The sequence below is a fragment of the Liolophura sinensis genome, chromosome 12 (assembly GCF_032854445.1).
Source record: "Liolophura sinensis isolate JHLJ2023 chromosome 12, CUHK_Ljap_v2, whole genome shotgun sequence".
In the NCBI taxonomy this organism is placed as follows: domain Eukaryota; kingdom Metazoa; phylum Mollusca; class Polyplacophora; order Chitonida; family Chitonidae; genus Liolophura; species Liolophura sinensis.
The window spans coordinates 25,845,324-25,873,053 of record NC_088306.1 but is presented as its reverse complement, the minus strand read 5'-3'; the positions used below and the strand labels follow the sequence as shown (position 1 = coordinate 25,873,053).

The following is a 27,730-nucleotide window of genomic DNA, read 5'->3' as shown; positions in this document are numbered from 1 at the left end:
AAATCAGCTAATTTCAACAACATCCAAAGAAGGCTTTTCTTTTTACAGCTCTTAAAGCTTTCAAAAAGCTTTCAAAAAAAACTGAGGGAAAATAACAAAAATCCGAACGATTTTAATTGGTGTCCGAGCACAGAGGGCTTGGCCACGTGATGATACACGACAGATTTTACTTCATTTATTTATTGATTGGTGTTTTAAGGCGATTTCCTATATCTTATTTGTTTCTGTGTTTTTCAAACGAGTACAGACTGTAGCAGAACAATTCTTGTGTCAAATACCGGTACCCAACTTGTATGCTCCTTCACCTTCGCTAGCCAAGTGATACAGATCTGACGCTCTACGATACATCACATTATGCCTTGAAATGACGCGTAGGCCCTACCGGTATACCGTTATGAAGAGCATGCACGTACATTTAGGATACTTTTTTTATTATTATTACTATTATTACCGTACTTTGATAACATTTAGTATTGCTCGGTTCAACCCTTGCCCCACCTCCACTCACAACCAACAACGCACGCCCCAACCACCCTCCCGCCCACTTCCAGTTAAGCCTTCGTCGCATAGGTAACGTGTGAGTTTACAGTCTGTGTCTTAACGCGTACCTGGGCACGTGGTATCCAAGGAAAACATCTGGCTCGCGTTAGATAGCACATTTGCGCCCCAACTCTAGACTGGCGATCAACAACAACAGCAACATGGGAGATCACGCTGCCAAATATAATTTCCAATATTTAGCTGGGAAAAAATGCAAAACATTGGAAGACAAAGATACCCAGGAATATTTAATGAAATGGTGAGTACGAAATGTTGAGCAAGAATCTCTGATTCGTGTATGTTAGCTTGTTTCATACTGATTTACTCAGGTTCTGTGTCCGTACCGCCACTGAATTCTGAAAAACACAGACTAAGAAAGGCAGTGAATGATTTGCACCAGGATCGAATTCGACATAATATGTAGGCTTATGTGTATGAAAAAGTACCACACGATTTGCTCATTGTTGGATAAGGCTGATAAAACACAAATGAAAAATAAGAAGTGGGGCACACAATTAAATAGCTTAACGTGCACAATACCTAGCTCTGAAGGGCTGTTATTACGTATACTATCACAGCCCTGTCTAACTCTGTCTAGCCCTGAAAGACTCCAACCCCTTTTCATATACTGGCCTAGTGTCATTGGAGTCCTGATGCTAACAGTTCGTACTCAACGAAGGCCCAGGCCGATTCTCTTTGTTATGGAACAAGTCTCATGCATGCAAAAGACACCAACCTAAAGACCTGTTTTCCGCACCCACCGGACCACCACAATATGCCCTTACTCGCTTTAAAATAGACTTATTATGGACATGAAGGCTTCCATGGCACAGGGTCTTCCGTCGTGGATGCCATTTTCCTACTGCTCCACTATGATGCAGGACTTGCAGGTAGGCTGCTCAACATGGCCGCCACGGCCGTGGAGCGTGTACCGTGGAATCCTTCATGGCTATAATAAATGTATTCTAAAGCAAGTAGGGACATTTGGTGGCGATGTGGTGGATGAAGAATGAAGGTCTTTAGATAGGTGTCCTTTATTTGCATGAGACTTGTTCAATAACCTTCGCTGAGTAGAAAGTTAATACTGCTAGCGTCGAGACTCTAGTGACGCTAGGCCAATACAAGAAAAGGAGTTGGAGTCTTTCTGGGCTAACTCCAGCCGCCATGGTTGAATGCATACTCCTCACAGCAGATACAAGGGAGATAACTACTGAAACTTCTAGCATATTTTGCACTTGTTAAAAGGAGAAGAAAACTTAAAAACATGACACTATGGACTGAAAAGAGCACTTTTTTCCATCTGGTGGTGCCTGCTGCATCATTTTGCCTTTTTCCTCGCCATACACTTAAAGTCTGAAAACGGCAAAGCTGACATAAATCACTGAGTCCATCTCGTCCTCCATCTTTAACGCCCTGTAATTTATGCTGGGGGGTGTGTTGCTTGTCAGCCAATGAGAGTCGTTAAAACTGCCGGCTTGTTCGTGTAAACGCAGAACGTACGTCCAAAATTCCGGTTTTCCAATCGTCAAGCGGAAAATGAACTGTACCGTTCGCTACCTTCTGGGAAGAAGAGTTCTACCAAAAATGTACTAACTGCACTTCGGAGGTTTCCAACAGAAATCTTCTCCTAACACAAAAGACTAGCTCTTAAGCAAAATGGAGTCGCCCATGTCTCAGTAGCTGAGACGACTGTGACTACGGACAGACAAATTATTTGGTGCCCTGCAGTAGTATACTGAAGCCAGTAAGTAAAGTACAGAGGTACTCAAGTTCAGCTTATGAAGCAAGACTGGACTGTGATAGGGTATGTAATCACAGCCCAACAGAGCTAACAATACTGTACTGTATGTCTTTAGTTTCTGATATTTCCCAGAGAATTATGTACAATTTCTGATACTTACCTGAATATCCGTAGACCTTAGAAAATAGTCCTCAGGGTTTACTTAACTGTGGATAGTTGTTGACATTGACTCAAATGCTAGTGACAGATGACTTTGGTAGCTTATTGTCTGGCATACTTCAGATGTAACAATGTTTCAGAGCAGTAATTTTTAGTTACTTTGACACCCAAGAGTTCTTTTCAACTTTTAAAAGGTCAATGAAGGACAGGATATGTGTGCAGACGTTTAGTTTTGACCAACCTTTCCAAGCCTACCAGAAGAAAGACTTTGTGTTGGTAAGTTCAGTATACTATATATTGGTATTTATGAGAGCCATGTCTCTGACGACTGTGGGATAAAAGTGGCAATTTGTTAACCTTACATGAACCTTTCATGTTTATAGCAATCCATGATAGCTGTAAGTAGAATTAAACAAGCTCAGGTACCGTTACAACAATAGGAAAATTTTCAAAACTGCACACAAAACTCACAATATTGCCTCACTTGTCAGATGGAAATAATGGCTTCTACCTTTTTGTACTCATACAGCATATTTTATGTGATCATAGTTAAATACATTTGTTATCAGTTTATTTGTTTATTCATACATATATAATATAACTATAATATATTTGTTATTAGAGCCTCCAAGAAGAACAGCCACTTTTTTCAGATCTGACTGAGCTGGTAGTTTACTAACCTAAAAAATAAAACACAGCATCACTGATCATCATTGTTAATGAACATCTTCACGTAGCTTGATATTGTTAAGTTTGAAAATCCTCCACCGTCATATTAATATGGGGTTTAATATTCTGCAATATTCTCGTCCTGGAATACTAGCTGAGCCTAGCTATTCAAGCTGTATCATGTTATTTAATCATATTCAGTCCTGTCCACTGTTTAGAGTGCCACGACAGTAAGTAATTATATTTACACTTGTATTACTTATGAAATACTAGTGTGATTCCTGTAGACGTTTGATTTTTGATGTCTGAAATCTTTGCGTATACTTTAAACAGCAAACAGCAGTTTTGCTGAAGGAGTCATTTCAGCCAGTTGTGGGTTTTCTACATGTACTATAAAAGCTTTTCAGGTGACGTGCTTATTTCTTTTCTATTTCAGGACTTTATGAAAGACCCTACAGTTTTGGCCAATCTCCGCCTCCTTACCTCCAGTGGCAAATGGCAGTCAGTGGGTAGGTCACATGAGTTTGGTCATGAATTAATGCAGGGATTAACTTTATATTTATTTATTTATTTGATTGGTGTTTTACGCCATACTCAAGAATATTTCACTTATGCAACAGTGGCCAGCATTGTGGTAGGAGGAAACTGGGCAGAGCCCAGGGCAAACTCACGACCATCCGCAGGCTGCTGACAGGCCTCCCACCTACGGCCAGAGAGGAAACCAGCATGAGCTGGATTCGAACTCACAGCGACAGCATTGGTCAGAGGCTCCAAGGTTATTATGCAGCGCTAGCCTGCTAACCAACTGAGCCCCCTGATTAACTTTATATAGTGTGGGACTAACATAATGAATGAATCAGTGGTCTAAATGTACAAATCATGTTTTTACTCAGGCTACAGTTTATCAAGGTAATTTTTTTTGTGAGTGAATAATTAATATTGCAAGTTTGTATGTGATCATGGGTATTTTGAAGTGCAATTTTCTGGACTGGAGTATGGCGTAAAACACCAATGATATAAATAAATAAATTTGAGCATTGGTGTTACATGTTTCATGGGGCCTCCGTGGCTCAGTTGGTTAGTACGCTAACGCAGCGTAATGACCCAGGAGTCTCTCACCAATGCAGTTGCCGTGAGTTCAAGTCCAGCTCATGCTGGCTTCCTCTCTGGCCGTACGTGGGAAGGTCTATCAGCAACCTGCGGATGGTCGTGGGTTTCCTCCAGGCTCTGTCCGGTTTCCACGCACCATAATGCTAGCCGTCGTATAAGTGAAATATTCCTGAGTAAAACACCAATCAAATAAATAAATAAATTAATGTTTCATTGCTTCCAATAGTCTTTCTCTGACTCTCTGACTGACGGGCCTCGATAGCTCAGATGGTAGAGTGTCCGCTGTGGATGGCAGTAGGCCCAGGGTCAATCCTGGTTCAAGTCACACCTAAGACCTTAAATGAGGAAGTAACTTCCTCTCTTGGCAATCAGCATTATGGGGATATTGCAACGATAGTTGACCTGTATCAGTATAATGGCTCGGGCACTGGAAATCCATCCTGTAACATAACATGCACTCAAGGACTCCTTCATCATCATATGACTGAAACATTGTGAAGTAGGACATTAAGCCCCAAGCACTCACTCATTCACTCACTCTTTCTCTGATGTCTCCCACTCAGATTTTTCTTTTAATTTGAACGATGTATTTACCCACCTGGTTAATGATAGAACAGACCACCTTGTGGTCACTGGTAATCCTGTTGCTCTGAAATGACCACAGACCAGCAAGAATGGCACAGATTACCTCCCTTTGATTTAGTCCATGACTGAATTTGAAGATGATAATCCCAACTGGCGTTTCAGATATCGGTGAGACAGGTGGAAGCTCTGGCAAACTACCTCAGCTGAAAGACGAGAATTTATGTTAGGTGCCAATGGCATGGTCAAGTCAACAGACAGATGTGTATTCACTCTAGCAACCTACAGTAAAATATCATCTTTTATCTACGTTACTTTGCGATAACTTCCACCTGTCTTGCCGATATCTGCGTCAAACCCCCTGAAACGTTGGTTGGACTTATTAGTTGAAGAGATGTGTTTTATGTGTATTTTTTTACCATGTTTAATACAGGAACAGCAGCGACATCTGTGAAGATAGAAGATATGAACTGTTCAGTTTTATCCTTATCATTTTTTGACCGCCTGTACCAAACAAATGTGGTTAGAGAATCTGGCCAAATTCACAAATGCTTTGATGAATTTGCTGAAGACTTCCAGATTTCAGACGAATTAAGAAAGGTAAGATAATACATGATGATAAAGTTTGTTTTATTTATTTATTTATTTGATTGGTGCTTTACGCCGTACTCAAGCATGTTAAAGTTTGTTTTATATACCGTTTGTTGATAAATTTTAAGTGGTTGATTGCACATTTTCCCATTATTTTTGTTTTGTTTTGTTTTTGTTTTGACCAAGGTCTCACAAACAATAAACAGATGTTTGGACATTTCGTTTGCTCATGGCATCACACGTGAGAAAGTTTCTCAGTACCTTGCCAGAAATCAGTGGTTTACCCAGCCACTTGAGCTTCCTCCACCCATTAAACTGGACGCCATTGTTTTGAGTGAAAAATTCATGTTAACTATATCATTAAGCAGCAATCAAATAAGTAAAGAAATTAAAACACTACCACAAAGACAGCAAAAAGAAGAAAATTTACAATTTTTTGCGTATTAACTACTGTAATGGCCCTAAAAATTTGACTTGAAAAATGCATTTTTAGAGGCCATTTTTTTTTTTTTTTTTTGAGTTGGATATCATCCTGCCTTCCAATAAAACCCTCAAGACTATTTCATGATCAATAGAACTCTGGGAATGAGGCAAAATGAGTAAATGTCATGGATGCAATCTTAGTTTATTTACAAAACTGTGTTTCAGATGCTACTGATAGACGACTCTGACAACTACTGTTTGTTCAATGACGATGAGAGGAATGAGTTACTGTTCCTGATTTTCTCTCACTTGTGTCTTGGAGGGCAGGTCTGTCAGTTTGAGGACACAGTAGACCCTTACCTGTCCATCTCAAAGGCTCTCTACAAGGATCTTGTCAGGTAGGTCACCCTCTCATTTATTGATTTATTTTCCAAGCCGTTTGGTCGTACTCTCTCTAGGACAGCTATAACAATGGAATCTATCTTAGTGGACCAAAGACTACCGCCCTGTGCATGAGGAGAGTAGGTTGGTTGTGGGCATGATTGGTATTTCGTTAACGGGTCATCTCTTTTACTCTTATGCTGGTCAATCAAATGTAAATACTGTATTTCACTAGAGTTTGGCATGCCAAAATACATTTTCAGAAACACATAATGGCCTCAGTAAATACTTTTGATACCAACACTCTGATAAAAATTAGTCAAACTACACAGAAACTTGGCCTTATAGTGGCCCTATAAGGTGGATGATTCAATCAGAGTTAAGCAAAATGTGTCACTTGAAAAGTGCTAAACTTTAGATGAGAAACAGTGTGCTGGCTGAGGAGTCATGAATGAGTCCTATCCTGGTTGAGAGTTATTGGTTTGATATAAATTTGTTAAATGTTGGTTGATAAGTTGGAAATGTGTTAAATGTTGGTAGATAAGTCGGAAATGTGTTAAATGTTGGTAGATAAGTTGGAATGTGTTAAATGTTGGTAGATAAGTCGGAAATGTGTTAAATGTTGGTAGATAAGTTGGAATGTGTTAAATGTTGGTAGATAAGTCGGAAATGTGTTAAATGTTGGTAGATAAGTTGGAATGTGTTAAATGTTGGTAGATAAGTCGGAAATGTGTTAAATGTTGGTAGATAAGTTGGAATGTGTTAAATGTTGGTAGATAAGTCGGAAATGTGTTAAATGTTGGTAGATAAGTCGGAAATGTGTTAAATGTTGGTTGATATGTTAAATGTTGGTTGATAAGTCGTAAGTATGTTAAATACTGGTTGATCAGTCGTAAGTGTGTCAAACGCTGGTTGATCAGCTATACATGTAAGTGTGTCTTTAATGGTTAATCAACTTTAATTTTTTCCTATACTGGTTACCAGTTTTAAATTTTGTGTCTCATAGTAGATGAAAAAAGTCAAATGTGTTTGTTGCTGGTTGATTAGTTGTAAATATCCTATTTGTTGGTTGATCAGTTGTAAATATCATATTTGCTGGTTGATCAGTTGTAAATATGTTAAATTCTGGTTGATCATTTGTAGATATCTTACATGCTGGTTGATTGGTTGTAAATATCTTACATGCTGGTTGATCAGTTGTAAATATCTTTTATAATGTCTGGTGTGTTGTAAATTTGTCATAGGCTGCTAAAAGCATGTAAATAAGGTTGTATCTGAATATTACAGCGTACAGAAGGACCCAGAAACCCATCAGTTGCACACGATATCAAATGTCTTCAAGATAACTGCATCGGTAAGTTGGTTTTCTCTTGCCAATTACTTTATTTTATTAGGAAATTGTTCGGCTTATTAGTATTATTATTCTTAGTCAACTCGTAAAATTGCAAAATCTCGAAAACTGGTAAAGGTAGAAAAACTAAACTTTGGAGTCTTAATCAGGAACATCTGAAGCAACTTTTGATGTTTTGTGCTGTTTTACCAGTCATTTAGTGGCCATTTTGAATTTTATTGATCAGCTAAAAAAAATCTTCTCCAAACGGCTAAACCTGTCGAGATAAACTTTTATTTTACAGTTTTTAGGTAAATCGCCCTATCCATATTGTAAAAAAACTTTTTACTTCGGTATGCAAATAAGGCCCATACTGGCCTTGGCTCAAAAGTAGGTCAATTTACAAAACCGCTTAAAAACATTAAACTCACAAACACACTCTCTGGTGGCCATTGATGTCACAATTACAAATCTACAGGAGTTATTTTTGTACTTGCTTACTTTTCTTGCACGGTTTGACCAAAAAAACAACAAAAATTTGACAAAAACCGTCCCATGTAAAGATCACAAGAGCTTCGTGACAGACTGCATGTACTCATTGACTGCAGTTTTACCATGGGAATGGTCATTAGCTCTGTATTCTTACTGTCTTTTGCTTTCGGGCACCAACTTCACAACAATGTATTTTTTCTACCTTTTGTCCTGGGGTATCAGCAGAAGGTCAAAGCTGCCTAATCTCTGTTCTGGTCTTCAGTACTTGGCCAGTTGTGAGTGATGCTTGGTGGTGTAGGGTTCAAATCCAATACATTCCTTTACATTTTTTTCCTGTTTTTTACCACTATCATGAACTTTATAAACATCAGGCTACCAGAACTGGCAAAAGTCTAGTTGTGTGGACCCCGGCCATAATCATTCATTTATTCAGGAAATTTCACTTTTATGATGGCACCTGGAGTGCACATAGCCTTGGGGAACTTTCATGTACTGCCACACAAAAGCACTAACAACCATTTCTTGCCACCAAGATCCCCAAATAGTGAAAGCATGGGAGTCTTGAATACTCAGAACTATTCAACTACCATTATGAAAGGCAATATTATGTTCTGTTAGTTCCAAACCTTTTGAAGTGAAAATTAAACCTCAGTCAATTATACTTGAACAATGCTCTTTTGTGTAAAATGGATGTCTTAGCTTATGGCCAAACGATTAACTTAAATACCATTTTAATCATTTAATGGGCTGAGGAGACTAGTGTGACTGGGGTAAAGCACCAACCTGTTGTAAGTTACTGACAGACTTTCCCTCATGTGAGATACAGATATACACACCCTATGGGCGGAAGACGAGTAGTCTTCAGTTTACTCTTCAATGTTCATCTCATGAACCATGCTTGAAAAGGGAGTGTCCAAACCATTTGGCCACAACCCACTCCCTTTTTACCGTTTAACATCAACCAATCCAGAAAGTTGCAGGATCTTGTAAGAGAAACAAATGAAACTGTTAGCAAAATATTTTATTCCAGTAAATAACAATGAAAATTCATTTCTTGTAGAAATCAAATGTGTCAGTACAATAATAAATTAGGGAAAGAATGTCTCAACTCTGCTTGGGCTTTTACTAGAACAAAAGTGTATTGTTCACTTAGCTGTGAAACTTTGAATACAACTTTATTCTTAATCTTAACGACTGGCCAACATCACAGACATTTGTACAACATTAACAAGTCAGAATGTTTCAGAAAATGTGTACCAGAAGATGGAGTATCAAAATCATGACAGTAAGTTTTGTAGAATCGTGGATCAGCCAATTCTAAACCTCTCACAAGATAACAAAGCCAACAGGTATTTGGAATAAACCAATTAAAATTAAAATTATCGCAGTTAAACAATGGATTCGTCTCCTAGTAAGTCATATAAAAAATACAATTCATACATCGTGCAGGTTTAGGGAATATCCATTCAGAAGTGCACAAGTCACCAAAATCAACACCAAGTTACAGATCCAGGCCACTAGTATAAAGATTTGCCAGGTGTTTTTGATGGGCACACCCTCATAGCAAGAGTTATGTCCCTTTCGTCATTGTTCGCTGTTGGGACTGGATTGTCCTGAGGCACAGAGTGTGTGTTGTAATACACCAACATACTGTATTCCGAAGTCACCATGAAAAAAGCAAATGCAATGGCCACATGAATCTGTTAGGAGTTCTGCATAGAAATGTGCAAGTCAGTTTTGATTGTCACTGAGGAAAGGTAACGCTGTTATAATGAATACATTGTGAACAAAAGTATGAGGTGTGGGGACTGTGCAAATGACCCACCTTTGACCTTTTCACTCAGTGCCATGTTTTGCAGTCATGTCAAAGTGTCATAGCCAGAAATTTGATTGTTAATAAATGACACTGAACTGCACACCTATGCCATTTCTTTTTGGAGATTTAGATTTTTATGGTATTATGGACGAAAAGAGTTTCGTGCGACTTATTCCTTACATTACAGGGATAGACTAAAAACAACTGATAATCCCACTTGATGAACATACATGCCCTTAGTACATGTATGTAACCCTCCTTGAGGGATTCTTATTACTTTCTTTTTTTAAAATCATTTATTGATACTTGCACAACAGAACATTTTTCATTCAGTACTACATGTACGATGAGAAGTCATTGAAGTTAAAAAAAAAAAAAAACACCACATCCTTTCTCGCACATCCTAGCATCTAGTACCAGGCATATTAAAGGCACAAGTCTTAGTTGAAACCTGGATATCATATAAGAAAATTTGTTCAAGTTTTCTTCATGTGAGTAGTAAGGCATAAATTAAAGGTGTTCATGCTTGGGAGCTTCATTAAGTTAAGAAGATGTTCGCTTTTCACAAAATTATTCATCAAAAGTCTGTGGAAGCCTGGGGTGAGTTCAGGGGAGGTTTGATGTGACTTTCAGTGGTTTCTGGTCGTACATGTATCACACGGAAGTCGCCTTGTAGAAGGCCTGTCCCAATACTGACGTATTTAGTTCTGCCTCACAGGAGTATCATACCACAGAGACCCAACATGTTGCCCCAGCCACCACCTCACACCCCACCCTACTTCTTATGCGACAAACAATTTGTAAGGATGGTTTCAACGATACTGAATGGTTCTTTTTTATTTAATACTATAAAATTTCAAACAAGAACTGAACCTCATATGTAATAAATCTTTACAGTCAGAATCAAATGGAATTTTTGCTGAAATCACTAACTTCAAAATGTGTACAAACAGCAATCACGTAAGTATATACACTCAATTCATGTAACATTGCTATTATAATTTAACAAAGTATCCATATTGTTACTGTACAGGTACAGAGACATATTTACAAAACCAACACTGGAAAAAAAACTTTGGGTAAAACAATGAATGTAATACAAAAGTGTCAAATGTAACAATGCATATTACATAACCATGTCATGTACATGTATGTACATTGTATACACGTGCAATGCTGTGTTGTTGTTGTTTCACCAAAGAAAGAAAATGTAATGCAACAGATAATAGTATACTGTCTGCATCATTTTCTATAATTAGCATTCCACGCATAACAGACATAATGTGAGATGATACTGTAATGCTTTGTTTAAAGAAAGAGTTCTTAAATACAACAGCTTACAACCATTTCATCATCCACCACACACTGACAAGTTCATAAGGTTAAAAGAATTCCATTTAACTGCAAAATGAGATATACATGCATGTGTATAATGTATATAACACACATAGAAATGCCACAGCTGTCTCAAGGTAGATAAGAATTAACCACAACCCAAATTAAGTTTACATGTCAATTATATAAATCAGCCAGAAATGCTTCAACAAAACATGAAATTTAACCAAAACCACAGACATTAAAACTCGAATCAATTCATGACCAATGAGGAAATACCCCATTCATGGTACATAGAGATGCACAGCTTGACAAGCGAGCGAAGACCACAGTTCTTACAACAACAACAGTTCTGGTGCAAGTTGTAACCTCCAAACTGTAGTCAACATATACAGTGGACAGATGTGTGGGGTTGGTGGGTGCAGACGCCCAGCATTGACACAATTCCAATACTTTTTAATTATCAGGCTTTTTTTTACATACACCTATTTATATAGATTGTATATATATTTTGTGGGGTGGGGCCAAAGCTGTGTTATCATTTCTGCCTTTGTGATGAAGATTTGAGGGCAAACACGCAGCCCATGTCTTACAAGGGAAAAACAGTTTGAACCCGAATCACCTACATGTATGCGCAGGAAAAATTACCTCATTGGCCCAGATATTAGTCCCGCTTGCCTTTGTAAGCCCCCCCCCCCCCCCCCCCCCCCCGACCCCCCCCAGTTATATCTGGCCTGTCATACTAATATACATGTAACAGCAAGCTTGCCTTAAATCTTACCTTCCTAAAAATTAAAAAAACAAAAAGAAAAGATAAAAAAAATCCAGTCTTCACATAAAAAAACAAAAGAAAAAGATATAAAATCCACACAATCTTCACATAGTGCATGTATTTCAGTATATTCAAAAAATACCAAAGTTAAGATCCTTAGAAAATGCATTTTCATGTCCACGCCAACATGATATCACAAAAATAAATAAAAAGCTTCCATTTTCTGTTGAAAAAAAATGGAGAAAATAACATACATAAATGTGAGAACATGTACAGCATCTTTAATAAACAAGCACATATTTGATGAGTTATGAGGACAAAGGCATTATTAAGAAAGGCACCTCAAAACAAAGCTGGAAGCACAAGAAAACATCAAAGATGGTGTCAGTCTAGGCACTTCATGAGGTACCGATGCCCATAATTTCATAGTGACCTCCATATCAGTACATCAGACATCAGCTTATCAATGAATCCATAAATTCAATCACGTTTGTTAAGTTTTAATGACACAATAACGAGTTATCCTACCTGGCATTTTTAGCTGTTCCAAATGCATACATGTATATATCTTTGCAGGACTTGCTATCCTGTACAAGTGCAAGTTATTTTCCTAGAGCAGTGATAGTCATTTTTGCATGAAAAAATGTCATTATACAAACTGGCATGAGATCCTAAATAGCCTGTTGAAACCTACAGGTTGTAAAAGTGATTTTGCAAAAAGACGAGAATAAAAATGCTACCAGGAAGTTTGACAAGAAATCAGTAAATGCTCAAGTACTTTCACCATTTGCACACACAAGTATTCTATCTGTCATTTAACACAGATATTCAGAACACAACAATTCTCGGTATGCAATGATGCAACCATCAGAGAGGCTACATGTAATTTTACTGCAGTACAAGTCCCGAGAATTGCAGGCACTTCTGATTGCCAAGTTATTTACACAAAATAGACATACATTTTTCTTTCACGCTTCAGCAAGGCTCTCAGTCAAACTGTTGCATAGGTGTTCTTCTGTCGACGAAGTTTTTTGAAGACATATTTTTGCATATTACCCAGTGTGTCATCTGGCTGTAGGATCAGGGACTGGTGACTTTGGTCGCTGGTTCCGCACTGGGCGTTTGCCTTTGACCTTGAACGTTTCCTTGAAAAGCGTCTAGGCAGATTAGGAAGTGGAATAAGACCAAGGCCACGGCTCCCACTAGTTGTCTTTCTGAGGAACCACAGGCAAATTGCAGACACTAAATGAACCTGCGATATGACGATTAAAATAGGTCCAACAGTGAGCCTTTTGCTCCACACAATACCAGAAACTTTCTTAGCGACCTCGGCAGAACAGTTTCTTAACAAAGCATCATTATCCGAAGCAGAAAGCTGTGTATGAACACCTGTCTGATTTCTCTCTTGAGCATGGCATTCAATTCCTAGACTCAACCACAGATCTTTGCAAGATGCTAACTTCATTGTTCGCTGCTGCCAGCATTGAAACGGGTCGGCAAAAGGTGTTGTTGAATCATGATGATGAGTGGTCCTGTTACCACTAAAACCGAAACACTGTGATTTTCTGGAAGACAAATCCGTCAACACGGCAGAGTCTATGGAAGGTTTTTCAATCAAGAGGACGTAAATTCCAAATACAAGTTCTCCTAGTAATAGTGGCAACAACATCACAGCCATGGCTTTGCGTCCGACGCAGCCGAAACCGAAAACAGTGGCCAGAATAAGAACACATCCGAAATAGGCGGACACTGCAAGGTACGAGCACTGTTCGTCATTAAGAACAATTCTGCAGGTTTCCTTGGTAACTTTTGCCCGACATGTCACCAGTAATGTCACACCACAACTTATCAGAACAGCTCCAGAGGCCAGAAGTAAAATGAACAGAATCCTTGTGGCATATCTTCTCTTCAGGGGTTCCTCATAGGCCACTCCAACTTCCGCATCATCCTCTTTTGCCGCCTCCCTGTCAGGAGGCTTTGTCACAATGAATTTACGCATCATCTTCCCCTTTGGCATGACTCTGAACTGTCACAAAATCGTCAAAGTTTGGCTAGTTGAGATATATTGTTGTCATAACCTACATGCATTACACATGCACATGTAGGTTTGATATGGCAGCATTTCCACCCCTGTCCTCTCATCAAAGGAAACGTTCAGCAAACATTCCAATTCTGCATCACAGATTTGTTGATGTTGTAGCTGCCCTACAGTCGCTGTAATCTGTCAACACCAGAGCTGTAATCTGTGGCTTTTGTACAGCTGGATGACTACTTTGCATCTTGTTCCACAAAGAGACCCCCTAAGGACAACTGCCCAGTGCCTTCTGTCCAGTCATCCTCTGCACCTGCCAAAACACAAATCAGAATGTGCAGTACATGTTGTACAGGCAAGTCCTCTGTTAATATGGTAGCACACTGCACCATATACATGTAATCTATACATTTAGCATATTCTGGGTGAATATTCCTAGCCATCCAGGCTTCATGTAATATATACAATATTCTGCCAGGTCAGGTTTTTTTTGTAAATTCTTGCACATTTGTACATGTATATACATGTACATGTACGTAACCTGCACTAATATATACTTCAATATATCAAATATGCAGTATTACTTGAGCAGACAAATTCTTTCCAATATTCACATTTGTGTGCAAAATTGAATTCCCAAAAATACATTTCCAAATTACATCATACATGTCTTCCTTATTATATGCCTATTATATAGTACACAGAAAAGCCGAAAACAAGGCTCAGAGCATTTCCCAAACTGAAACAAACCTTTTACTTTTACAAACCTACTTTGATTGGTGTTTTACGCCATACTGAAGAAAAGTTCACTTATACAACAGCAGCCAGCATAATGGTGGGAGGAAACAGGGCAGAGCCAATGGGGAAACCCACGATCATCCGCAGGTTGCTGCAGACGCAGTGGCAGATACCCGAAGTTCTACACTGTCTTCAATGGAGCCACTGGCCACAGAACCACAGCATGGCCATTGATCATATCAAAAGCCTGCTCACATTTGCATACATTAATATGCATAATCATGTTCATGAATTGTACATGGCAGAGAACTGAGCCACTTGCTGGTTTTATGGATTATGCTTGCAGCAATGCCCTTAAGGGAGCATACCAGGTTTCCTTGGTGATTAGGGACTTCTACAGATGGGGGCATCTTTAAAACAGAATGAGAACCCTATCCCATTCATACGAATGAGAAGAAATGTACATGTCCTGTATCAGAAGTAAATGCCTAGGCCTTTGATTGATTCACATATAACATGTAAGACACGTGCATAATATTCCCTAAAAAAATTCTCCCAAAATAAGTGTAGTTTTGGAAGCAAAGCATATCAGTAATGTTATTTGGTGCCACAGATTTAGCCACAATTGCCGTCTAATTTTCTCCTATTTCCGATATACATGTATATCTGTCCTGGGTTAATTTGGTCAGAATAGGGCATCTCAGACACAGACACCACTCCCTGGCTAAACCTATGTTTGTTGCTGAAACTAGAACTTTCCATTAAGATCGTAGTACCATCCTACACTGTGCCTTCCACACAAACCTCAAAACAACTTTCTAGAACAAACAAAACTACAAATCAAGCAAAATATTTATTTATTTATTTGATTGAGTGTGTAACGCTGTGCCCAAGAATATTTCACTTATACGTCAGCCAGCATTATGGTGGGAAGAAACCCATGACCATCCGCAGCTTGCTGCCAGACCTTCCCGCTTCCTTGGAGAGGAAGCCAGTATGAACTGGACTAGAACTCACAGCAACCGCACTGATGAGAGGCACCTGGGTCATTGCGCGGTGCTGGCATGCTAACTCCCCTCGGCCACAGAGGCCGCTCAAGCAAAATAGGACACTTACATGTACATGTTGTCTTGGGTGAAATTTTAGGTCACCACCTATACATGCCTAAGCCTTCACTCGCTCGTTTCTAGTTTAGTAACCAGCAGAGATTTAGGCTTTGGGGAGGCCATTCTAAAGCAAACTGATTCAATATTTGGTCCTGCAGCAACCATAGATTTTACCTCTCCATAAGCTCAGCTTACATGTATCAGTACAATTCACCACATCATGAATTCCTTGTTCGTGTGCAGGTCTATTAGTATTATGAATCATGTATGGGAACATTGTTAAAAATAAGTTTGTTACTGGTGGATATACAGTACATGTACATGTAGGTCTGGCAAGACCAGCCCCCCACAATGGACGATAGAATTTTTTTTATTTTCTCTCAATTGTTGTTTTCTAAAATCTCACTCCTTTATTAGATATGGTACAAAAACTTTGTAAAAAAATTGATGCCGGCCTACCCCAGTGGGGTCAGTTTATGCCAAACAAACAATTGTTCAAGCTGGCCTTAGCACCTTGAGTTACTGGACAGATGGAGCATATGTAGTACTATCACACACATGACCTTTCACACCATGAGTCATTTGAACAGATCAATAAGGACACCTGAGAATAGGGTCAGGATGAGGACTGTGTGAGATTACACATAGTACATGTTTACAGGTGTCCTGGACAGGTGTTACATGTAGCTCTGAAGGTTACACAACTGATGAATCAAAGATCTGGAATTTTTCCCTTAATTTAATGAATCGGTATACAAATAAAATTCAAATTATAACAAATTTGCATTAGGTGTTCCCATATATACTGTAACTCCATGAGTCACATGTCCAATACACATATCATATATACAAGTACATGATGTAAACTACGAACTGGAACCATTAACGGGAAGACTTGCTTTCAAGGGCACAATCACAGGTCAAGAAAGATATTCTTGAATAATGCCTGAAACACCAATCAGATAATGAATAAATATATGTAGACTCGTGGTCAGGTGTCAACCTATTATTTTCAAGGAAATTCACCTGGACTTACATGAACTGTATGCCTATTACCTGAATATGGCTGCTGGTATAAAACATTTAAGGTAGAACCTTGCCTCAAAATGAACGCATTATCACTCCTTCCTTAACCACTCAAGCTTGGAAAATATAGGAAAGCTTGTGTGTAGGTTTACCTGAACTTTAATATTCTTCAACATCTGACAATTTTGTCAGAATCTTTGCTCAGTTGGCCAGATCGCCAGTTCAGGATAGTTACAGTACATTAGGGCGTAGTTCCTATTTTTGACACTGGCATGACTCATAAGGAAGTAATTCAGAAAGCAAGTAATTCAGAAGGCGAAGTGTTCTCATCTCAATTTCTTTACATGGTGTAACTACATGTATGTGCATTTGTCCAATTTCACGAAACACTCTCTCTTTGTCCATATAATTAATAGTAAAAAAAATGTCAATTTTAATATTATAAAGATTTACATGTATACATTTTGTGAGACAAGCTTAAAAAGCTGTGTTTTTTTTTTTTGTCCTTGATATACAGGTACATGTTTGATTTATTTGATTCACACCATACCAAAGAATTATTCACTTTGTGTACAGTGGTGACAACTTTTAGGGTGCAGGACACTCCGATGTTGGGCAGGCATCGTTCCCAGGCTTGCCTAAGAGTGGAAGGTTATAAGGAATCTCCATCACCAAACTTCATTTAAGACCACACAAGATAATGCCATCAACCCCTTGTCAACAAGGCCCCAGGGTAACTGGAAGCAGCACAATCTTGAAAACTCTCTGTCCAAGAATGGGGTTGAACCCACTTTTGGAGAGCTAAGCACCTTAACCATGTCAGCTATGACCCATTCCCTGAACAATATATCAACATATGTTTTATTTTATTGTGATGAGAAATGATTATATTAATGAGAAACAAATTTTCTACTCATACAAACGACTGGGGGATATGGGATGTCATGTTTACAGGTGGAAGAGATGAGTGCCCGGTGCACACCAGTCTTTGGCAAATTACTGACAATTGTTTCCATGTGATGAACAGATACAGAACAGTATATGCACAACATACTGATGAAGACAAGTGGACACGCTGTCAGAATGGTCACTCAAGGGTCGTCAACAGCTTTCATTCAGCACAACAGGTGCAAACATTGAGGGTGGGGGGAATCTAAAAATTCCTATCCAAGGCTGGATTGGAGCTCACACTCCATGTGTTCAAGCCATTAAAAGCTGAGCTAATGCCTCTAACCTTTAGAACACAGTCTCCTCGCACAAGATGGGATTCCTGACAGTGTATTACACTTATGATTGCAGCTCAAGATCATATTGTATTAAATATGACAGGAATAAAACTGTGAAGTGAAACCACTTACTGGTATTGCCTGCATAAATGCCATGCCAGTGTTCAACTCAAATCCAGTTTCCTTACTTCTATCTTTGCTACGCATACATCCTTTACAGCTGCTGCCTGTGCCTCGTGGCAATCTACCTGAAATATATGCCTTGTATGTTCAGTGCATACAGGGATGATCTACAACATATGTCAACCCTACCCTGCAACTCAAACATGGACTGATACCTGAACTTACAGGTAAATACAGGTAATATAAATCAGTTGCCCCTTAACCCTACAGTGTGTAGATACATGTAGTACTGCCGTAACACAATTACAACTTTCAAGACAAGTATCCAAAGTCCATCTCTGATGTTTGAAGACCACAGCTTTTGGAACATGTATTAAACCTTACAGTTTACCTATTCGCTTGTACATGTATGCAGGGAACACTCCCCCCCCTCCCCCCACACACAGGTCCTTTTTAGAGAGAAATACAAATTAAATGTTATAAAATACATGTACTAGTATTACTTTTGCTGTTAAAACTTACATTTCTCCAGTAGCACATGAACATGTGTTCATCTCATCTTCCAAACATAGAGGGCCTCCGTGGCTCCATTGGTTAGCGCACTAGCGCAGCATACTGACCCAGGAGTCTCTCACCAATGGGGTCGCTGTGAGTTCAAGTCCAGCTCATGCTGGCTTCCTCTCTGGCCGTACATGGGAAGGTCAGTCAGCAACCTGCGGATGGTTGTGGGTTTCCCCCGGGCTGTGCCCGGTTTCCACCCACTATAATGCTGGCCGCCATCGTATAAGTGAAATATTCTTGAGTACGGCATAAAACACCAATCAAATAAATAAGTAAATACTTATTCTTCCAAACAAACATCACAACACCTTTCTGTTGAATGAAAGATCAATGGAGCTCCTAGGATAAGGCAAAAAAAGAACAGGTAACTTTGCCAGGGACAAACTTTGGGGTACCTATAAAGCATCAAATTGTTACCAACAGATTCATGCAGCAATTATGAGTATCGCTACATATATATACATGTACATGTACATGTATACACTGACAAATGACATTCACAGAAAATTCATGCCTGGTCCCCGCAACATGCCTGGTCCTAGCTGTACATGGTACATCCTAAACAGGTTTTATGCAGAAAAGTGACAGTATTCAACTTGGAGGCTGTCATATACATGTATACCCTCAGAATGCGACGTTATTGTGATGGGATCAGGATAATGTTACAACTGCTGTGAAAAACAATCCGCTTGAACACAAACCTCATTGGATTCCTATCCTTCCTGGCAAAACGTACTTAATGCATGCCTTTCTCCTAGACAAATACTGTGCACTGTACACACGCACCTACTGTACATCTACCCTGTATATAAATGATGGAATGCTTGCATGTGGTAATTTGGCAAACACGCTTGCTCATGTAAACATCATAAAGGGTAAATACTGTTGCACCATACTCTCCCTCGCTGATCTCTATAACACTTGTCCACGAAATAACCCTGGTGCAAGCCTACATATGGTAACGTATGAACAGCTTCTGGTGAACAAAATCAAGCCTATCTCATCATGATATCTCTTTTTTTTTTCTCGTAAACATTTGATGCATCAAAGCCTATCACATCATAACATGTACTGTACTTGTATACTGTACATTTATACATGTACAATGTATTCATAAACCTTTTTCCCAAATGAAGAGCAACTTTCAGTGCAATTTATGCACATTTTAATCTGATTTTGGAGACAAAACTACATTGGTTGGATTGGACAGTTTAAGGGCTTCACAAAACAATATAATTTTATCAATCAATACAGAATAATGCATATAGAATATGCTTGAATGAAGACCTTGTGAAACGGTTGAAGAATTACAGTATTCCTACATTTTATAAAATGCCGCTCACAGGTTCATCAACAATACCTGCTACGCGCATACTGTGTAAATTAAAATTCATCTGGCATTTGTAACAAAAGATGTACTCTAAATCATCAACCAATTTGACCAATAAAGTATAACTTCAGACACAATTTGAAAAAAAAAAAATTCAATAGATTTTGAAGACTAAAAGTAAGGAGACTTATGTATTTACCATAATTTAGAAAATAACCAGTCCAGAACAGGTAACATTCCTCTAATATGCCAAAACATGCACAAGGTGTGTGACCAAAGATACAGGGTATCCAAATATGAATGGGTTTTTTTATTACACATTGAAAATCCACATACACAGCATTGGATCAATAAGATGACCTTTTACGTGTATACAAAAGGACTCTTTCAAAAAACCAAAATGTGAAAAAAATGGATTGAATAAAGTGGTATTTGACCTTTTTGCATTAAATTTTGACTGCTTGTCATCCTGAAATGAATTTCTATTCAAGAAGTTTACAATTTTGCAAATCATCGTAATGGTATCAAGAGAATCTGTTTTGTTGTGTAGATTTTTTGTCTTATCAAATGAAGATTAACCCAAAAGTCCATTTTTAGAGGTGAACAAAAATCAGAAAGCATTATTTCTAATGCTGAAACATATTTTTTTCCAGTAGAATTTTTTCCACCTTGGAAGGTAAACGGATCTCTCAGAATCAGTAGAAATAATCAACTTACACCTGATCGACTGTATGCCTGTAGGCACAAGTACATCTGATGTGGACTAGCATTAGATTTACTAAGCTGAAATTTAAGAAAAATGTTCATCTCAGGCTACATCCAGAATTTTTTACACATGTACAATGTATAAAACTGTATTTATTCCCAACATGAATACAAATCAGCCATGCGCCATACCAAAACGTACAATGTACTGTGATAGAACTGCTATACAGCTTACAATGGATACACTGTCAGGTACAGAGAAGAGAATCTTTTCCATCAGGTGCGCTCAAATTTCTTCTCACTAGCTGACAATTGTAATAAGTGAAAAGATTAGAATTTGAATATCCCGATTTCCAGTAAAATCAGCTGAAATCGGATTATCCTTGGAAAAATCTCTTCCCTGCATGAAAAAGTATGTACTACAGACCTTTTGCGCTTCTGTCCAGCGTGTTCAGAACTTGTAACAGCAAACATAAGGTGTGCAATTATTGGGTAAATTTGTCGACTACCTACGGACAATCTACCTTTGCCATTCACCATTAACAATTCATCAGCCAGCCTCTGCATGCATGCTGTAGATTTTCTGCTTTAGTTGATCAATACAGGAAGCCAGCTGGGTATAAGCGAAGCAGAAGGCTGTTGTTTGATATGTTCTACACTGCAAACAATATCTTGTATCAACATTTTAATATGGAATGTAACAGGGACACGTATTTAGGCTGTCATATGCTACACATGCACATAAATATATGAGCATGTAATAAAGGCAGTTTAATTAAATACTTTTAAAGTACATTTACATGTAGATATATGTACATGTATACTGTAATACCCCTAAAAACTCGCCCCAAAAATCCATTTTCATGAGAAAACAAAGGTCATAAAATATTACTTTTGATACTGAAACTTACATTTTTCCAGGAGCATATTATCCTAATTTTCCAAAAAAAAAAAGCCTTGAAACGAAGGAGTCAAAATGAATAAATTTGTCATGAATGGAATTTTACGTCAGATATGGCACATATGGCAAATATGTCAGATATGGCAAATATTTACACAAAGGCAGCACATAAAAGCAGCCTGTAGCCAATTTTACTTTTTACCTCCACTTCAGATCAGGGCTGCTTCAGTCAGAGATTTTTAACTGAGCTGCCAAAAATGACATTTTCTCTATTAGTCCAATGTATTTTAATGAACATTTTTGATCTTTATAGATGCTGCTATCTCTTTCTGTCCAACTCGATTGTCTGCATCCAAAGCCTCAAGTTACATTCATGTACATATATATGTACATGTAATTATTGTTCTGTGCAACTGAACATTCTGCAGTCCAATTCTTAACTACAGAACGTGTTTACTTTAATATATATATTATATACATTCAGTATCTCTCTCCAAAATCTCAATTTTCTACCAATCAAGCTTACTTGTAGCTACATGTACAGTATCTCATTTCAAAACCACAATTTATATCCAACCTTATAATTCAAGAGTCTCACGAGTTCATGCAGATTTGGATGAGAAGCCCTCGCAAACTAACAGCCGAAAGGACATACTGTACATCTTACATAGCCAGGTGTATTATAAAAATGTACAAACATTTAGTCACAATGAGGTGTTATTGATCATAAACCTTCTACACATGTAGCCTCAAAATGTGCTGCAAAGTTGAGTTTTGGGACAGCTACATGTACTCACCCCACAAAGGATTTGGACAGATGTTCAAGAGATTTACACACGTGACATTTATGGAATGGTTGATTGTGAATCCACATTTACCTGTCATTACAGTTTGCTGGTATAATGCTTGACTGAACATCATGTCGCGCAGTTTATCATAGAAACAGAATTGTTTCCTTGTGATTGTCCCTTCTCTTTCCTGTGGGTCAGGTTAGTCTAAATCATGTTTCCGTTATCATCTGTATGAATATACATGTACACTCATGACTGAACAGAGTTATGCAAATTACACTGTGGAACTTCAGTAAGCATGAAAGTGATACGTTTTTAGGTATTGTAATTCTTCAACCTTGTCATATGTTTCCAAGGTGTTTATTCATGCATATTCTGAAGGTATTATTCTGCATAGACTGATAAAGTTGTTTTTTTTTTTGAGGGGGGTAGGGGGTAGGGGGAGCCCTGAAAATAGCCAATCCAACCAATGTTGTTTATCTCCAAAATCAAATTTTAAACCTGCATAAATTGCCTTGAAAGTTGCTCTTTCACAGGCGAAAAGGTTGAGGAAATAGAGTACATTTTAAGCATTTGACACAAGCAGAATAAGGTGCTATAGTACATGTAAACGTAAACCCCAAATGCTCATTTAGACACATGTATTAAAGATGGGCTACCTCTTAACTGAGACAGTTATTTATTTATTTGACTGGTGTTTTAAATTAGGCGATACTCAAAGAATATTTCACTTATACGACAGCAGCCAGCATTATACTGGGAGGAAAGGAGACGAAGCCTGGAGGAAACCAGCTATAGTAGTACTGGTACTTGAACAGAATTTACACATATCACTTCGTTCCATGATATCTGCCTGTTAGTATAGTTAGATTGTAGGCTATATGACTTTGCGGAGACACTGATACAGTTATAAGAATCCCACAATACACTGGAAAACACACGTATAAGTTATACCTCATTTATGTACAATTCCAATTACTAGGTAGGCCTCGATGTACACCAATGCCATGATTAAACTTTTAAAACCATGCCAATGTAAAAAATAATCAACCGAACTGCTTTCATGCAATCAAGTCATTGTTGAAAATTATGTATGTTACTACTTCATTTTGGAATAAAGTGCTGTCTTTTCCAGGTTGATCCTCTGACACATTTATTCATACTATAAACAAGATTTTTGTCATTGAGATTGATTTTTTTTTTTAGGTATGGGTACAGGATAAGCCAAAAGCCTGCGCTCTGCAGCAGTGTTGGGTGTATTTAAACAAAATATTTCCATCGACAGAACCAAATCTCCCCAAAAAAAAAAACAAATTGAAGATTCTCATTCCACACTTCAAGGGTCACATTGTGACTGTGCACAAAGAAATTTTATGAAATGCAACTCAAAACAAGGCTTTCTGAGAGCTTTCAGGTCTGTGAATTAAAGAAATATTTGTATTAACAATTTTTTTTACATAAATTTTTTAAATGACTCCAGATATGGCCCTGATGGGTTTTGTGTTTGATTCTGGTCAAATTTGCATTATGTACATTTATACTGAAGTTAATCCCTGGTTATTTGTATTCATGAAAAAGGTAAGCAAACCCAGTAACATTTTAACATATTTACCTAATTCCTCCGAAACAGATTTTGAAGAGGAACTACACGTGCTTAAACCACAGTGAGGCGAAAGGCCTATTGCCATTTAACCACTGAAACCTCTCTTTACTTTCATCCAATGGCAATTAAACACATGTTCTAGAAGGACAACTGCCAGATTTTCTCAGTGAGTAACTTAAATAGAGGTTATTCTTTTCATGCATATACTCATGACAATTAATCAAGGATAATTATTATCGTAATTGCATCTTCATAGGCGCACGAGATAACGATACCGGATACTGGGATACAGTTCAATAGAGACACGTACGTCAATTTGTTAAACATGGTTAATACCTGTTCAATCTACCATGACGTAGCAGCACAAAGACTGGCCCACATCTTCACTCTGTGACACCACTGACCTATCCACAGAAACTGAAAGCGACCCACTTTTTAACAACAAACCCTAGTCATTATCAGTTCATGGAAAGGTCACTGCCACAACAACAACAACAACAACAATGCACACAAACTTTTTCTGTTGGCGTTTGGTACGGAAAACTAGGGAAACTCTCCAAGTAACAGAAATAAAAGTCAGCACAGTCACTTTACCCTGAATTATCAGTGGATTAATGTATATACCAGGTAGTTTTTCACACAGTAATGCACATTTTACATACCCCGTTCTGCTGCGACTTGGCGCTTTCTTTGACCTTTAGGGGTCAGGTCATGTGACCGGGTCACGGGGTCATACCACGCACGTGGTCGTGTTTACATTGGCGATATCTCGTCACATATTTTTTCTTGACTTTTCATTGTAAAAAAAAAAAAAAAAAAAAATACACAGAGTAGTTATTCAAAACGAAATTTGGCGCCAATCCCGGTTTTATGTAATTATTTATTTTGACCAGTATGATGTATTGGAAAGGCGCACACTAAACAAGTGCAGCATACGTGGGAGTAGCAGTCGAAACATGTTTCTTTTTTGACGTGATGAAGAAATATTCGACTGGAGTAAATAATATTTAGGTAAAGTTGTGACAGCTTTGCAAAACGGGACCTCGTACATTAATGGTGACAGTTATCTTCATCGGTCACACCTGACCGCGATGTTTAATTTGTCGTTTTTTGTTTTGTTTTGTTTTGCAGAACGATGATGGACAGTTCTATCCCGCCCCAGCTGATCATCCTCAGAACTTTGCCTATCTCGTGGTCGACCCGCTCAAACGCATAGTCAGTGTACTTTACCATCGGTTTGGCAGTTGCGTTTTCTCCTGAAAGTTGCCATTTCTAGAGGATGTACCAATTGTCAAAAACTCATAGATGTGATAGTTATTTGTTTTATTCATGAGATATTGTATTTATTTTAAGTTATGTCAAAACACCTCATTTTGCCAATGTAATTTCGAAAGATTTTTCACCATTGTCATCAGTTCTGCATGACACTTCAGTGACAGCAGCACTTTGTCAGCATGGAGTTACCCTGCTACAAGAAGACATTATATGTACACACACATAATGACTCCTCGTCGTCATAGGACTTGCCTGTTAGTGTAGTTAGACCTGCTAATTACATTGCTAAGTATGACATTAAACCCCAAGCTTACATACATACATACATATATACCATTACCATCAATAAAGAAAGAATCTATTCAAAGACCATCTAGACAACACCGTTTCTTATTTCTGTTCAAAAGCTGGTTACATGTATATCTTAGAAATTGTTGTTCGGTTTTCCAAAATTGTCATTTTTAGGTAGAGATCTTTTATGGAATTATTAGTTAACATTGCTTCAAACCTGGAAAAGAACACAGTAGGTCTACACACAAGACCACATGAACCTTCCTCAAAGCAAACATAGCAGGTGCTAATCTCACTGAAAGGATCGTAAGTATAAAACTACACTTCAGTGTTTAAAATAGTATCAAAATGAATTATAGAAATGAAAAAAAAAATTAAGAACAGTTATTCCTCATTTTTACAGGGCAGATCATGTAATTAGAAAATCCAGTTCATGTAGATTTTCCTTCAGCACTCAGGATTTTTGTCGAAAGTGATGTCACATGCAAAATGAAGTGACAGAAGTACTGCTGGCATTTTCACAAACACAAGCTTGATCAGGACTCCTTTAAAGTCAAATCTAGCTACATTGCTACTCCCTCTACTGACTTATCACTCACTGTGTGAAGAAATACCTGCTCTCGGCTTTTCCAATGTTGGACCAATCAAGTTTTGGGCATGTCCCTCACCAGTGTTGTATTTACACTGCTTCCCATGGTGCAATGTCATTACAATGCATGTAGTAATACTAATTAAGTATACCTCATGAAATAAGTCGGTACAGAAATCTTTAGTCATCTTAGTGTATAACGTTGGTGCTAATGACTATTATTATTTATTATTATTATTTTATGTAATTTACTGGATCCTTTTTTCATATAATCACCAACATTCAGTTTCTCATGACGCAGTATTTACATAAATTCATCTTTGATTTCAAGACTCCAAAGAACTTTCAACACATTTTACTAGACAGACATGAAAATGGTTGTTTGACAATTGATTTGTATACATTACAATCTAGCATAAGACACATTTAGTTGAAAAACATTTGTGTGTTCAAGCCATTCTGACCCAATAAAAGAAAAAGCCTTTGTTAAATTTTCTATATACTTATGAAGTTTTTTTTATTTAGGTATGTACATATATACAAATGCCTTACTTAGACAAAAGCACAACAGTTTTAAGACAATATAATACAATCTTTTGGGATTTTGCATCCTGGCAGTGTGTGCCACAGGAAGTTTATCTTTTTATTTGATTTGAACACCATACTCCAGAATTTCTCACTTTAATTTAAGATTTATTTGTTTTATTTAATTGGTGTTTTATATCGTACTCAAGAATATTTCACTTATGAGATGGTAGCTGACATTATGGTGGCACAAAGTCTCCAAAAGCCTTGGAAGAGAAAAAATCTTCAAATTCCCCGTCCAACGTTGGGTTTGAACCTGCACCAAGTTTTTCCAAGTGACTGACATGTCGTAACCACTCGGACACAGATAAAAGGGCTTGTATTTATCAAACATCTTAAGACATAAGTCAGAATGTCAAATACAGCTACAATTAAAATGTTTTCTTCTAAGAAGTTTAAAATTTGTACATTGATTTCTTTGCTTCAGAACAAGCTATCAACCACAGTTTGAGTTCTTTCCTGTTCTAAGTTTGGCTTTTCAACCACTTGCAAATTATGACTTAAGTCATTAAGGAGCTTGAGAACACGTGCCCAAGGATCGATTCCACAAAGCCATTTCTGACCTATCAAAATTTAAAACTTTGTCTTCATCACAATGATTGGTATTTGGTACTGGAAGTTCAAACTTTGGTACATAAGTTTAAAGGTCACATTTATGAGGTGATGAAAATCTTAATTTATTGGGTGCAAAAATAAACTTCAGAACTGGATTTAAATCAGTACTGGGTTTGTGGAATCAGCAATTGAACTTCCAGAACTTGGCACTTCCCTTTAATATACTAAACCGAGTATAACATTTGGCAGTTTTGAAAGTCCTTGACACAATTCATGACAGTGCCCCAGGTTTCCCACATGAGGTATACCCTAAATGACCTAAAAAGTTTTAAGATTCTGGGAGTTCTACTGA

At 37.9% G+C, this 27,730-nt stretch overlaps 2 protein-coding genes across 6 annotated transcripts; one reads left to right on the top strand and one right to left on the bottom strand.

The window, feature by feature from the left end:
- The first annotated feature begins 678 nt into the window (after positions 1–678).
- LOC135479639 (cilia- and flagella-associated protein 300-like) lies at positions 679–26,719 on the top strand. Of its 3 annotated transcripts, XR_010445871.1 has the most exons (8): positions 679–799; positions 2,635–2,716; positions 3,546–3,618; positions 5,235–5,401; positions 6,041–6,213; positions 7,484–7,550; positions 24,111–24,249; positions 25,215–25,345. XR_010445871.1 is itself a non-coding variant. In XM_064759536.1 (7 exons), the coding sequence occupies exons 1-7, from the start codon at positions 702–704 to the stop codon at positions 25,341–25,343; spliced, it is 789 nt and encodes a 262-aa protein (XP_064615606.1). In that variant the 5' UTR covers positions 679–701; the 3' UTR covers positions 25,344–26,719. The 3 variants fall into 3 exon arrangements, 2 of the variants coding, with proteins under 2 accessions (XP_064615606.1, XP_064615607.1); XM_064759536.1 differs by lacking the exon at positions 24,111–24,249 and having other exon boundaries at positions 25,215–26,719; XM_064759537.1 differs by lacking the exons at positions 24,111–24,249; positions 25,215–25,345 and adding an exon at positions 17,871–17,985.
- LOC135479638 (uncharacterized) lies at positions 11,893–24,784 on the bottom strand. 3 transcript variants are annotated; one of them, XM_064759532.1, is made up of 2 exons: positions 24,746–24,784; positions 11,893–14,286 (listed from the first exon to the last, which is right to left on the bottom strand). In XM_064759532.1, the coding sequence occupies exon 2, from the start codon at positions 13,956–13,958 to the stop codon at positions 12,933–12,935; it is 1,026 nt and encodes a 341-aa protein (XP_064615602.1). In that variant the 5' UTR covers positions 13,959–14,286; positions 24,746–24,784; the 3' UTR covers positions 11,893–12,932. The 3 variants fall into 3 exon arrangements, with proteins under 3 accessions (XP_064615602.1, XP_064615604.1, XP_064615605.1); XM_064759534.1 differs by lacking the exon at positions 24,746–24,784 and adding an exon at positions 19,455–19,511; XM_064759535.1 differs by lacking the exon at positions 24,746–24,784 and adding an exon at positions 18,202–18,281.
- Positions 26,720–27,730: the final 1,011 nt, after the last annotated feature.

Coding starts and splice junctions, on each gene's coding strand:
- LOC135479639 (XM_064759536.1), top strand. CDS start 702: ATGGGAGATCACGCTGCCAAATATAATTTCCAATATTTAGCTGGGAAA. Junction 2,717..3,545: donor AGAAGAAAGACTTTGTGTTG/GTAAGTTCAGTA, acceptor TTTCTATTTCAG/GACTTTATGAAAGACCCTAC. Junction 5,402..6,040: donor TTTCAGACGAATTAAGAAAG/GTAAGATAATAC, acceptor ACTGTGTTTCAG/ATGCTACTGATAGACGACTC.
- LOC135479638 (XM_064759532.1), bottom strand. CDS start 13,958: ATGCCAAAGGGGAAGATGATGCGTAAATTCATTGTGACAAAGCCTCCT.